Source organism: Uloborus diversus, chromosome 10, assembly GCF_026930045.1.
Source record: "Uloborus diversus isolate 005 chromosome 10, Udiv.v.3.1, whole genome shotgun sequence".
Classification (NCBI taxonomy): domain Eukaryota; kingdom Metazoa; phylum Arthropoda; class Arachnida; order Araneae; family Uloboridae; genus Uloborus; species Uloborus diversus.
In genome coordinates this window covers 99113901-99127295 of record NC_072740.1, presented here as the reverse complement: position 1 = coordinate 99127295, position 13395 = coordinate 99113901, and the positions used below count along the sequence as shown (strand labels likewise).

General features: G+C 33.5%; 1 protein-coding gene across 1 annotated transcript in view; it reads right to left on the bottom strand.

Moving 5' to 3' along the window:
- Positions 1-1883, bottom strand: part of LOC129231204 (uncharacterized) — a 31413-nt gene extending 29530 nt beyond the window's left edge. The window contains exons 1-2 of the mRNA XM_054865452.1: positions 1775-1883; positions 1431-1568 (exon numbers count right to left, since the gene is read on the bottom strand). Of these exons, the coding sequence (XP_054721427.1) occupies positions 1431-1568; positions 1775-1829 (193 nt within the window). The 5' untranslated portion in view covers positions 1830-1883. The remainder of the gene's footprint in view (positions 1-1430; positions 1569-1774) is intronic.
- Between the last annotated feature and the right edge of the window lie 11512 nt (positions 1884-13395).

The following is a 13395-nucleotide window of genomic DNA, read 5'->3' as shown; positions in this document are numbered from 1 at the left end:
ATGTCAACTGTGGATTTGTATGGGGAACATATATACTACCCATAAATTCTTTGTTTTACTTATACAGTAATTGCTTTAATTGACTAAAAAAATTCTGATACATATAGTTTGCATTCTCCAAAATCTTAGCAGATTTTTGACATTGTAGTTTAGGTCAGCAAATTTGAGAGAATCAACTGCTCTTCTCATTTTAGATTCGAAAGGAAACAAAAACCAAAAATATAACTGTTTTTAATATCTTATGACAAGTTGTATATTATGAAATGATTAGCAAATAAATTTTAAACACAATTGTTCATTTAATCAATCAAAATAATCAAGGGAAAAATATTTTTCAATTGTCATGAGGGAAAAAACTGAAACTTCAAATGAGTAAGAAAATGATCGGTTCAGTATAGGGTATCGAGCACTTTTCTTCAATTTGGTAGAAAACACTTTAAATGTATGTTTTGGTACACTTTAGAACAGCTAAAATATAAATAATCATGAAATTAAATCATCTTAATCGTCAGAGTTAAAAACTGAAACATAACTGAGAAAATTTGAATACTATAGCAGGCTATTTGATTTTTGTAATTGAGATAGTATTTTCCCATCTTGCAAAAAATGCGACCACATAGGAAACTCTAACATGTGCTGTGACGATCGGGACAAACTGTCTGCTTTTCTGAAGAATTGCACAATAACAGGATTACAAGTAGTAACTTGCAACCAAGAATTTGTTTCTGTTTGATAAATTATCAGACTTATCTACATGAGGCACTTAATTTAATACTGCTTATGTATTTAGTGAGTCTTCAGACTCAACAAAACAGAAGAATATTTATCTCACATAATATTATCTCTCACATCTATAAAAAAAAAAGTTTTTTTTTCCATTTCATCTGGTTGGAGGAAAGCTGGAAGAATTTTTCTAACCATATGAAAAACTTAGTTTACAAAGGGTGAATATACTTCCAACAAGCTTACTTCTATGGAACATAAAAAAAAAGTCATTCATTACTACTACTAATCTTTTACATTGAAACAAAACTAATATACATCAACTTTATAGCATTTGAAACTATTTCATATGAATGTATCTATTCCAAATATAGTTATTATGTGCTTAACATATACAATCACCAATACAGGGGAAAATACATTTTTTTCTTTAACTTTCAGTAAATGTGTTCATGAATTATGATTTTTTCCTCTAACCAACATTATTCTTTTGCAGGCCAAAACTTTTCAAAGTTTGTAAAAACATGCTATTATAATTTAGAACATGCGTTTAACGATTTGTGTATTTAAAAAAAAATTTGAGTAGTTCACATTGTACATGTGTCAATGCGATATTTATACATAACTATAACCAAATTGATCAATTAAATGTATTCCTACAACTTGGAATCTGCTTCTAAGCAAAATGAAATATTTTAGGTACTTACCTTTTTTGCAGGAATGTAAGGATATATTGACAGGATATTCTGGTTCACATCTGCAGATATTATTTTCATCACAATAAGAATGACTTGCTAAACATATTCTAAAAACGCTGTTACAGGGCTGGCCTACGTGACTGTGACCTAAAATATCATGAAATATCTCGATGAAAATCTCAAAGATTTTTTTCCATTGCACGATAATTTAAATCGCACAACAGAGAAACATGACGAAAGAGCATCGTAAATCATTACGAAAGCATACAGTTCAGACAAAAAACAAAAAACCTTGTAGTGTAGATAATCTATTAAGTATTATCACTTGGTACTGGAAACAAAATTATTTATACCTTGAGCAATAAAGCTGAGAAGAAGGACAACAATGAATAAAACTGAGGCAAACATCGCATACCAAAATAAACAAGTGCGCTTCCATCACTTCATAACTAACACAAATGCATAAAAGTTTAGTGCTGCCAAACAGTCTCAGCAAAATTTTATTGAGAAAGAAATTTCGGAACTGGAAGTGCAACACGCCATCTGGTGAGAGAATCTAAATAGGATAAGATAGCGATTGCCTGTTGTCCGTTTTGTTCAAGTTTTAAGAAGGGAAAACTAGTTTAGGAGGCCGAAATCTTAGTGTTTTTCGTGAATTCGAATCGAATAACAAGAAATAAATAATCAGATTTTTTTTTCAACTTGGAGGATATTTTATTCATCTTTTGAAGTGTACTTACGTTGTAATTTTTTGAAGTCAGTGGAGTTAAAATTGCTGTCCATGGGCGGTCGCCATCAGATCTCGTTGCTGCTGGGCATTACCGAAGACACAATTTTTATCTGATACCATTACAATTTTTCTTTCTCGTAAACAGCATATTTCCTATGAACCTATTTGTTGCAAATTGGTTGACAAAATGGAAAGTTGAAAATTGCACGTTACAGAGGTGTTTGAATACAATGTCATATTTTTCTAGCATTTTTTTTTTTTCACACTCCTTGCTCTGAAAAAAAATATTTTTATTAATAATATCATCCCAGATTTAGATTCGTACAGAGTATAATGAAATAAAGAATATTTACACAAATTTTCAGAACGATTGGCCAATAAATAACTGTTTGAGCTAGAATGCCCACAAGCTGAAAAAAATGTTTGCACAAAAACGCGCTTGAAAAATTCGATTCTCCACACCCACTTAAGTGCTCATAGCATCGGAACTAATCAGAATTTTTCACTGAAATTTTGGCAACGTGTTCTTGAATAGGTTTACTATTATGACATTAAAAGAATTGATTTTTTGACCCGTCTAAACTGGTTTCCCTCCTTAAGCAAAGGGAAAAAAAATATCATGCGTGTATATTAGCTTATTGAACAAAACTGAAAAACTCTCAAGCTGTTATATTTTCAGAAACTATTGTCAGAACTCCACACCAGTTCATACGGCCAAAAAGACATGTGTGGTGTAATGCGCATTGTTTTTGATATGATATCATCCGTAAAGTGGACGCTCTACTCGATAGACCTACACTGTATGCCCTATTTTAGAGGCGAAGGTCTATCCTAAGCTAGCCAAAAGTTTGGATTCTCTAAACCAATTGCTTTAGAGGGAATAGGATTGCTCAAAGGTAAAAGACTTGCGGCTTTTGGCTGAAATTTTCAATAAGCAGTAGCACCTTTGTATCACTGCAAAAGGCGGCCAGTTTGAAACCAATGAAATTTATTGATTTCTAAAGATCTACTCATATTATTATTGTTTGTGTTTTGTTAATTTCTTTATTTTTTATAAAGTTACATGGAAAATTGCTTGTCCGTTTTTTTTTTTTTTTTTTTTTTTTTTTTTTGCCGCGTTGTTAAACAAAAAAGTGTAAATATTGTTTTTGAAAGAGGAATACAGTGAAATAAATACCTTGATTACATTTAAAGGCACAAATGCGAAAAAAAAAAAAAAGAAAAAAACTTTTACCTGTTGCAATGGAGTCTCGATAACTGAACACCCCAAGAGAACATGAAAACATGTTGACTCAAGCGGATGCCAACTTACTGAGGTTCCATAATTTTAAAAGTTTCTGTATCACTACTTACCAATGCTTAGCATTCTTATCATGAAAATTAATTCCAGGAAAAATGCATTTTTCTTTTCTTTCATTTTTTTTTTTTTTTTTGTTTTAAGTACAAAATAAAACCACTAATGTTATTTCAATCCCCCGTAATGAAAAAAAATCCATAATTTTTGAAAAAAGATAAATGCTTTTCGCGTCAGTCATGTCTATTAAAGGTAAAAAGTTTTGCTCAAACTGTTTGAAAACATGTCATGGTGTTTTTCTTTTTCTCTGGAGTACATTATGGGCCCTAAGTGTTCAATTATTTTAGTCAGTTGAGAAAGGTTTTCTTGGAATCTGAATAATAGGGAAAGGGGAGGGAATGCATTCATAGAAGTAGAACAGAACAAGTGAAATTCTTGCGATTAACATTACTTGACTAGAGAAATGAATTGAGAAGATTTTTGTGACGTGAATAAGTGAGGGGTGATATTTTTTATTGCAGCATGTAAATGAGTTATCATTGTTTTCCGGAACCCTGACCAGGAACGTGGGGAGGGGGGAGGGAGGCAATAAAAGAGAGAGGTTACTTAACTGATACAAGTGCAAGAATAGTGACAATCCCATCTGGAGTAAAAAATTGTCGCTCACATGTTATAAATGCAACAATGTCAATTCATACTTGTTATTAAGTTATTTTAATTTGTACCACTAAACTAAAATTTGAAAAATTAAATTTACTTATCTATACTATTAAAACCTGTTCTCGTCTGTGTGCGTGTCTGCAATCCTATCTCCTAAGGACAGGCAATGTCTATCAAGTCAGTACAGGTACCGTTGAATACAGGACATCCAGTAGAAGCCATTCTGTCCTATCTCACTCCTCTAAAACTTAAAAGACAGGAGATAAGGGATCAGATATCTATCCCTGAAGTGCATTGAAAACGGGAATCTTAGTAAAACCGAAACACGTGCGTGCAGTAAGCTGCAATTTTCTGCAATTAAACGTTGCTATTCCTTATTTTTCTTTTAAAACCAAAAGGTATTTCTTCAACTTTAATCCAATGAGTTTCTACTGTAGAATTATTGGGCATTGAAAGAAAGAGATTACGTACTTTTCACCAAGCTTTCAGCAAATAATTTTCAAGACCGAAAAATATCTTTCACCATAAAAGGGTAAGGACGGCTTTATATGCAACATGTATAAGCATTGCTGGATTTACCTATAATCCAAACAAGCGAAAGCTTAGGGCCCGTTTTCTTGGGGACCCCAACTCTCGAAGTAGTGCATGATTCGTTCCTAAAAAAAAGAGAAAAGTATTTGAAAATGTAAATTTCATTTTCAAGTGCTTGAAAACCCTGAGAACTTCGAAAAGTGTGGCGACAAACCATGCATTTTAACAATTTCTAATTAGTGGGTGGGGCCACGGGGGTGGGGCGGGGAATACCAAAATATGTCAAATTCAGCTCCTTGTTACATCCTGCATGAAAAATGTAACAATCATCACTCTCAAATTTCTGTAACATATTACTTGAAATAATTTTTTGTGATTCACATGGTTCATATCTTGCTTTTAATTTAATCCCGAATGCAGTATTTTGAAAATTCTTTCATTATTACTTGCTTTTATCTTACTTCTACTGCATATTGTCAATCTGTTTAGCACGAAAAAAAAATATTACACATTTCTTTTCGTTTTCTGAACTACTTATAATTGAAAAAAAAATGTTGCAATGAGAAATGTATAGTTTAGCTTTTGGACTTAAAATAGCTGTTCTTACAAAGTTGCAACAATACTGTAAAACTATGCAATCAAGTACTAAAATCTCAGAGACTGGGAAGTGCAATTGAATGGTCTTAAACAATTTTAATTGTTCTAGAGTCCTTGAAAATAATTAGATAAGTCTTTTAAACTCTTAAGCAAACTGTGCTTCAATTTTTTCTTATCAAGTGAATAAATTGTAAACTGCCCAAATGGTCTATAAGGCTTGTCAGATTTCTGAAATGTTCAACCGGGACACCGGAATGCCACCCTCCCCTCTCCCACCCCTAGTGTCGCGAGTATTCAAAAGGGTACATACCCCTGGCTGGCTTTTAGAATATTTTACAGGGCAGTTCATTCTCAATGCCATATGTAAATTGTCATTAATTATGAATCTAAAACAAAGGTTTATAAGAAACGACAAAAGTAGATACATTTTAAAATTTCACTTCTAGTATGCTAATACTTACAAGTTATTTTAGTGAGAAAAAACATTTTGAACGAGAAATAAAGATTGAACAATATTGACATATAGGGGAGACCGGGGCAGGTTTTCGGGCGGGGCACGTTTTCGATTTGACTTTAACTCATAAGCTTGCCGGTAGAGCGAAGCATCGACCAGACTATTTGAAAGGCAGCGCCACTAGACGACAACTACGAGAATTTCAGTTGGATGGCTGTTCACATCGCTGCGTAACGTCAATTTCACTTGTTTTTATACAGGTAAGTAAATTTTAATATCCTCATTTAAACTAAAAACAAACATATACGTCTTAAGTTAAGTTTTTGTCTGTTGTAATATTTCGAAAGAGCACATTTAGGAGCTACCAGTGATGTGATAGTTTGTTCATAAAATTCTTTTTTTGACCGTCTGCGTGAAGTTAAAGGAAGAACATGGCGACGGGGCACGTTTTCGAACACCAAGCGGAGCATATTTTCGCATCGAAAACGTGCCCCGTCGCATCGAAAATATGCCCCGCCCCCTTCAATCGTTACTATTTATCGATGTTTATTACATTATTTACTCTTAAATGAAGCATAAATAGTTAAATACACATGAAAAGGTAAGCTTCCTATTTGACAACTTATATTTTTAAACAAAAAACACACAAACAATAAATCACAATCTCAATTATTCATGAGAGATACATGTTAAAACAAAATAGGCCTAAGTGTTTATAAAAATAGCATTAAACTGATATGTTCACAGAATGACTTGATTATTATGACTTGATATTGATCTGTTTGTTGGGTTTTCAGATTTGTCATGGTACGACACTACAAAAAGAAGTCTGAAAGAGGCAAGTACACCATGGAGACTATGGTAGAAGCTGTCAACAAAGTAAAAGAAGGAAGAAGTATGAAAAGTGTAGTTTTTTCCTTGAACCCAGATATCTTGAAAGATGCCGACTACATGCCAGCCTATTTCACCGACAGACCTGCCCCAGTGCAGGCAGAGGTGTACAGATCTATAACAGGGCAGCACGAAGAGGCTGATACTCAAGTTCTAACACAGCCAAACGTAGGTTGTCCCATCCCAGAAAAAGTGAGACCTCTGGAGAAAGCGGGTCCGAGAAAACAGACCGGCAAAGGAAGAAAGAAGAGAAAGTCAGCCATATTGACCGACACTCCGGTCAAAGAGCAGCTTAGACTAGAGCAGCAAAAAGCTAAGCAGAGAAAACAAATGAAAAATAAGAATGAAAAGAAAGATAAGAAAAATGTAAAAAAGAGTTTATTTAAGAGACAAATTGGAAAATCTAACAAGCCCGAAGAAAACGAAGAATCAAGTGATAAAGAAGAAGAAGACTGTGCTTGCATTTATTGCTTAGAATTGTACAGTTAATCTAAGGCTAAAGAGATATGGGTAAAGTGCACTCGTTGCAAAAATATGGGACCACGAGTCTTGCATCAAAGGAAACCCTATGTTCTTTGTATGCATTAATTGTGACAGTGACGATGACGTTTAGTGTTTTTAACAGTCCCACATGTATTAAAATTATTAAGTAGTCAAGTTGGTGATGAGTTTTTTTAATTGTATATTTACTGAAAATCAATAAATAACCTACCTTGAAAATATTTTGTTTGATTTCCTAAATTATATTGAAATAAGTGCCTGCGAAAACTTGCCCCTGTCTATTAATAAGGTATGCGAAAACTTGCCCCGGTCACGGGGATCATTTTCGCTCGTAACATTACAACACTTAAAACTATTTTTCTGTAAAACAAAGCTTAATTAATTGATGTAAGTAATTCCACGTTGTAGCCAAGGTTTCTCTGAATGGTGTAGTACAGTTTTTTCAAACTTAGGTAAATAAATAAAAAATATAAAAAATAATTTTAAAAAAGCGCGAAAACCTGCCCCGGTTTCCCCTACTATTCATTGGCAAGGACTTTTTTTAGAAAGTCTTTTTTTGGCTTTAATCTTGTTGTAAAAATCGTCACAAGCCAATCGGATATTAATTTTTTAAATCAGTGATACGAATGTTAAAGTAATTTTCTTGGATAATCCTTTCCAGATAATTATTTTTTGAATCTTTTGGTCATCTGTAATCGAATTTATCTCTTACCGGGACATGAAGTCAACCGGCCGGGACACCGAGATTTTGATTGAAAACCAGGACGTCTGGCAAGCCATGGGCAGTATGTTACTCTCTTGTTACTTATTTTCTAAACCTGTACGCCATTTGTTTTAAAGGATTTTTTACTATTGATCATTTTATATTTAATTCATTGTATTTGTTGGTGGATTGGAGGAGTGATCAAAAACTAATTGTACCGAAAGCCGATGTGAACTAGTAACAATGCATTATCTTTTCTCCTCCCTCGCTCTTTCTCTCTGTCGATTGCTGTCATTAATTTGTCTAACCAAAAACAATTTTTACTGAGCATTATATTAATTTGCATATGAGTATCAAAATTTAAAAACTTTACTTTTTTTCTCTTGATATTTTTATAGTTCCAGTTATCTCTTATAAGATTTCGAAATGCATATTTTTATGTTTATTTTTCAAAATTTCACGCGGGGGAGAAAGTCTCGGCCCTCTCTATTTTTTAACATTGTTATTTCTTATTTTACTTATTGGATTACTCCACGAAAAAGTTGCCATTTTTTCCCCTCTCATAAGAACTCATATTTCATTAAAAAGTAATAATTTCATAAGGTAATGAGCAAAATGTTTCTATTAAAGAAATCACACACACGTTTGTGATTTCTTAATTTTGCTCCTTAAACTTTTAAATAATTATTTTAAATTAAATGTATAAGCTGTCACGTGCGGCACAAAACGTTCGTTTTTCCTTAGAATGACCCTTCTATACCATCTGTATAGTTTAAATACTGATTAAAAATTTAGAGTATTTTAAGTGGAAGATATTGTTTTTCTTTTTTTTAAATTTCTAAGTGCTTACTGTTACACGTGTCTCTAATTCGTCATAAATCTTTTAGCTTTGGAATGTCGTAGGAGAGGGGAGTATTTAGTTTTCCTTACTCAACAGCTGTATTTTTTTTAAATATAAAAAGGCGGGCCAAAATGTGATTTTGTAACTTTATAAATATGTTAACTTTTTTTAAGAAAAATTCAGTCAACAAAAGCTTTGAAAATCCGAAACATTGAAAATGCCGACTTAAACTGATTTTGCAGATTAGATGAAATAGCTGCGAGGTTGAGACTCCCCTCACCCTCTTTGGCGACGGCCCTACAACAAAATCTGTAGGACCCCTACTCAGATGCCAGCAGTGTAAATTGCAACTTTAATTAGTCTTAGTGATAATTTTTCGTCTTTTTTTTTCAATTTCTTGGACCGTTGGGCATCGTAAGGACGTGGGTCCGCCCGCACTGCGGGGTTTGCTGGTACACTGTTAAAACTACAGGATGCATTCGGCACCTTTCAGGGGAGAAACGCTTGTTCACCAGCGGCACCCAATACGGAGCCGAATTAGCACCTCTAAATAGGGTGAAAAACAGGCACCTTTTAAAGAATAGGCAGCCGGGGTGAAAAAAAAGGAACCTTCCGAGAGAGAAATGGCACCCTTACTGTAGATCCTTCCCCCCCCTTCCCCGTATTGTGTCCGTTTTTGAATACAGTTGTGTATTTATTTATTTTTTAATAGTTTTCTTTTGACTCATGATATTCTACGTTTTGGACATTTTTCACATTGAACTCAGTACTGGAAATGATTAAAACTTGTAATTACAGCATTTGATCATGTTTCAGAGTTTTCAACATAGTTAAGAAGTGCTCATTGCTTTAATTTATCTGATAGTGCTCTAACTCAGTGTTTCTGGTGTGGGTCTCTTTTGACCCACGGGCCGGTAAAAGCAAATGAAAAACTCTTCGGACCAATGAAATCGTAATCGATTTCTTAAAAATTCATAAAATAAATAATAATAATAACTCGGGGGCCGTTAAAAACGTGTGAAAAAAATTCGGCGTTCTGATGAGTTTCTTTTTTTTTTACAAAGTAATGTTAAAAGTTGATAAAACAATAAATATCTACCTCTTCACTTGGTATCAAAGAGCTGTCACAAATATGTTATAATTTAAAGACGAGTAATTATTTAAATAATGTGAGAAATTATACATTTATTAAAACATGATCGTGTCGAAAATGAAGTGTAGAGGTACTTATGAATTATTTACACGAAGAGCCAAAAATATTCTGGGATATTACAATTACGGAAATGCAAAATCGTTTCATAAACGTTAATCAGGAGTAACGAAATAAAATGCACAAGAAGTTTTTCCATAGTTTAAAAACCAAAAGAAACTTCTAACGCTATCGAGACATTAACCGCTAACAGGAAAAAGATTCTAACACTTGAATAAAAAAGCAAAAAAAAAAAAGAGCTAGACTGAGAGAGATTTTTTTTCGCTAGCTTTCTGTTATAATCTACGAAGCACAAGAATCATTTTTACTAAGGTTTTCACTTGTTGATTATTGATTCAAACACTTGAATGAAAAAGGAGAAAAAAAAAAAGCTAGACGGAGAAAGATTTTTTTTTTTTTGCTGTTTACGTTTTCGCATGCTAAGTCTGTTATATCCTACGAAGCACAAGAATCATTTTTGTTCTGGTCCTCACTTGTTGATTATTGATAATTTTAGCTGGTTATTTTAGTGATTAAATGCTGCTTATCGAGTACTCAAGAAAATAATAATAGATATTTTTATTAGCGTTTTGAATAATGGAAATTTCACGACAGTAACAATAAACTGAACCTAAACGACAGTAACGGTATCTGAAAAGCAGTAAATGCACTTTTAAATACTTTTAACTATGTTTGAAAGCCCTAAAAGCTACAAAGTGATCAAAAGCTGTACTTACTTGTTTTTTCGGATAATTAATCCTAGAAAAGTTGTGTTTTAATCCAATAGTGTACTTCATTCAATGTGAAAGACACATAGCTGCAACCACCATTTGTCCGCCATATTGAAGTGGTTGAATGCATGTCTAAGACAAAAGCGCATGCGCAGCAAGTCTTTCTGTGATTGCATGTTCTTTTGGCTCCTCTGCTCTATTTCCTGGCCAGTATTGCACCTTAGGTACCATGCTTTCACCTTAGAGGGAATATATTCACTCGTCTGGAACACCTGGTTATAACAGTGTGCGCAGATCTGGGCCTGATTTAGAGAATAAAAATGTAAAAGAAATTGGCTTTTTCAAGTTAAAATTCTTCCTAAGTTTATGAAAAATAAGAAAAAAATTTAGGTTTTATCATTTGTTACAAAACGTAGAGCGTTAATCTTTGACAAACGTTAACTTAGATGCAAAAGGATTCAATGTATGCAACACTTCAGCCTAATCGTGGCCTCACTTTACTCGACCTCTGAATATGCCTCATAATCAATAAAAACTTCAATTTAATTTTTACCTCTCTATAGAGATCTATTATCTGAATAATCCACTTTCAGTCTGGAGGGATACCGATCCCCCCAAGAGTAATGGCAACCCCTGTCCCTCCCTCCATCAAAAAAAGAGGAAAATTCATTAAAAACGGTAATCCCTCTAAGATTTCCAATGGCGCAGTCTGTGTCATGAGCCCCCCCTCCCCCCCCCCCGTCCCCTTCAGGTGAGCACTCCTACTGTCTGTACTAAAAATTATTTTGCGCCGGATAAAAAAGATTTTTGAAGGAAATTTATCAACAGCATAAAATTACGTTCCATATGGAACGAACAAAAACATATATTTTTCTGTCATTTAGTTTGTCTCCAGTTTTTAGATATAAAAGAAAATTACTTGCTATAACCTCAATATATGTCTCCAAAAAAGAAATAACTAAATGTCTTAATTAAAAAAGAGAAAACATCTGGTTTTCAATATAGTCCCACTTTCCCTATGGACACACTTCCCCCCCCCCCTCTGACATTACAAATCATGCGTGACATTTTGGAATTCGAATAATGTCTGCCAACTAGTCAATTTTATTTAAATAATTCTACTTTCATTTTTCTGTAAGTAAGTAAATACAGTTAATGAATCAATGCCTCGTAAATAAGTCATTTATAAATAAGATTTAAATATGTTGACTTATTCACTAACTTCGTGTAACACAGTAGACAAACATGCCTTTAAGAAATCGTTTTTATTCTAATTATTAAGAAAAGTTCAAGGATGAAATGAAATAATGATTCTGAAACTTATTCTGTCTGCAGTTTAAAAAAAACACATTTTGTTTTGAACATTTTTTTGATTGGAAGTATGCATCTAGGACTAACGGTTGCGAAAATAGAGATTTTTGCAGGTAAAAACGGAACACCCTGTATACTGCATTAGTATGTCTAGTATTAATTACTATTTAGAAGACGGATGTAACCTTGCCTCAAGGAGTGTCCCGTACCTAACTTTTTGGGAGGGTAAAATTCTTAAACTACTGAATAAAATTCCGAATTTTACTGAATAATTACAAAATAAATGAATAAAATACAAGCATGCATACATTCCTACATATATAAACAGAGACTTCAGGCATCATGAAAAAAAGGTTGAAAAACTGACTGCAGCATTGCAATACTGTCTTACTGTTTCCAAATTTTTCGAACCATCAGTCAATATTCGTCGGATGAAAACTTTTTTGGAAGTCACAGTTGCCTTCCGTGACCTCCCAGCGGGAAACCCCTGCTTTCCCCCTCTAACGTGAGCCCTGGCTACGCCCATAAATGCAAAACTGTCTCACTGTTTCCTAATTTTCCAAATCATTAGTCAATATTGATCGGATGAAAGTTTTTTGGGAGGTCACAGTTACCTTCCGTAACTTCTTATCGGCAAATCCCTGCTTTCCCCCTCTAACGTGAGCCCTGGCTACGCCTATAATTGCAAAAAACTCTCACTGTTTCCTAATTTTTCGAATCATCAGTAAAAATGTGTCGAAGTTTTTTTTGGGAGGTCACGGTCTCACGGTGAACTAATGTGAAATCCCGTCGGGGTTTCTTTACTCTTCCCCCCCCTAACGTGAGCCTTGGCAACGCCCATGTGTGGAATATTACTGAAAACGTTAAGTTCTAAGTTGTGGATTTCATCTTTCCTGTTAATTTTGATTAGATTCATGGCAAAGTGTTTTAAACTACCCCATTCAAATAGTGCCCTGCTGTATTTGGTTTAAGCTTATCCAAATTTGTTTGGAAGGCAATAAACATTAAATTTCAATGTGAATTATAGTTTTGTGTACATTTTATACAGGTACAGAAAAATTTGACTTTCTAAAAGATTTTTTTCCAAAAATAATGTTGAGTTGCAGTTTTCTAACTTTGGCTTTTCCTACTAATTTCAACCTACTTTCTCACAATAGTAAATGATTAATAATGATAAAAGAATAAAAATATTGTAAAATAACAATATTATTACTACTGAAAGAAAGCTTCATATCTCGTAAAAATGTCTCTAAAAGCAGAAATTAAGTAAGAAAAAATAAAATTAACTCGATAAATATCTAAAATGAATATTTTTGAAGTCGCTTGTCAAAATTTGGTTAAAAAAAAGATTTTTAATGGTACTTTTGGATTACCTATTTATGAATATAATTTTGATAGAAACAACGCATATAAGCTATGAATATAAATTTAAATACACCGCCAGCTCAGTCATTTCCAGCCGAGGACTGCAGTTTCGTGCTTATTAGCACTCATCAGCTCGGCATAGGAAAGTGACTGAGCTGGAGATGGAAAACCTCTTA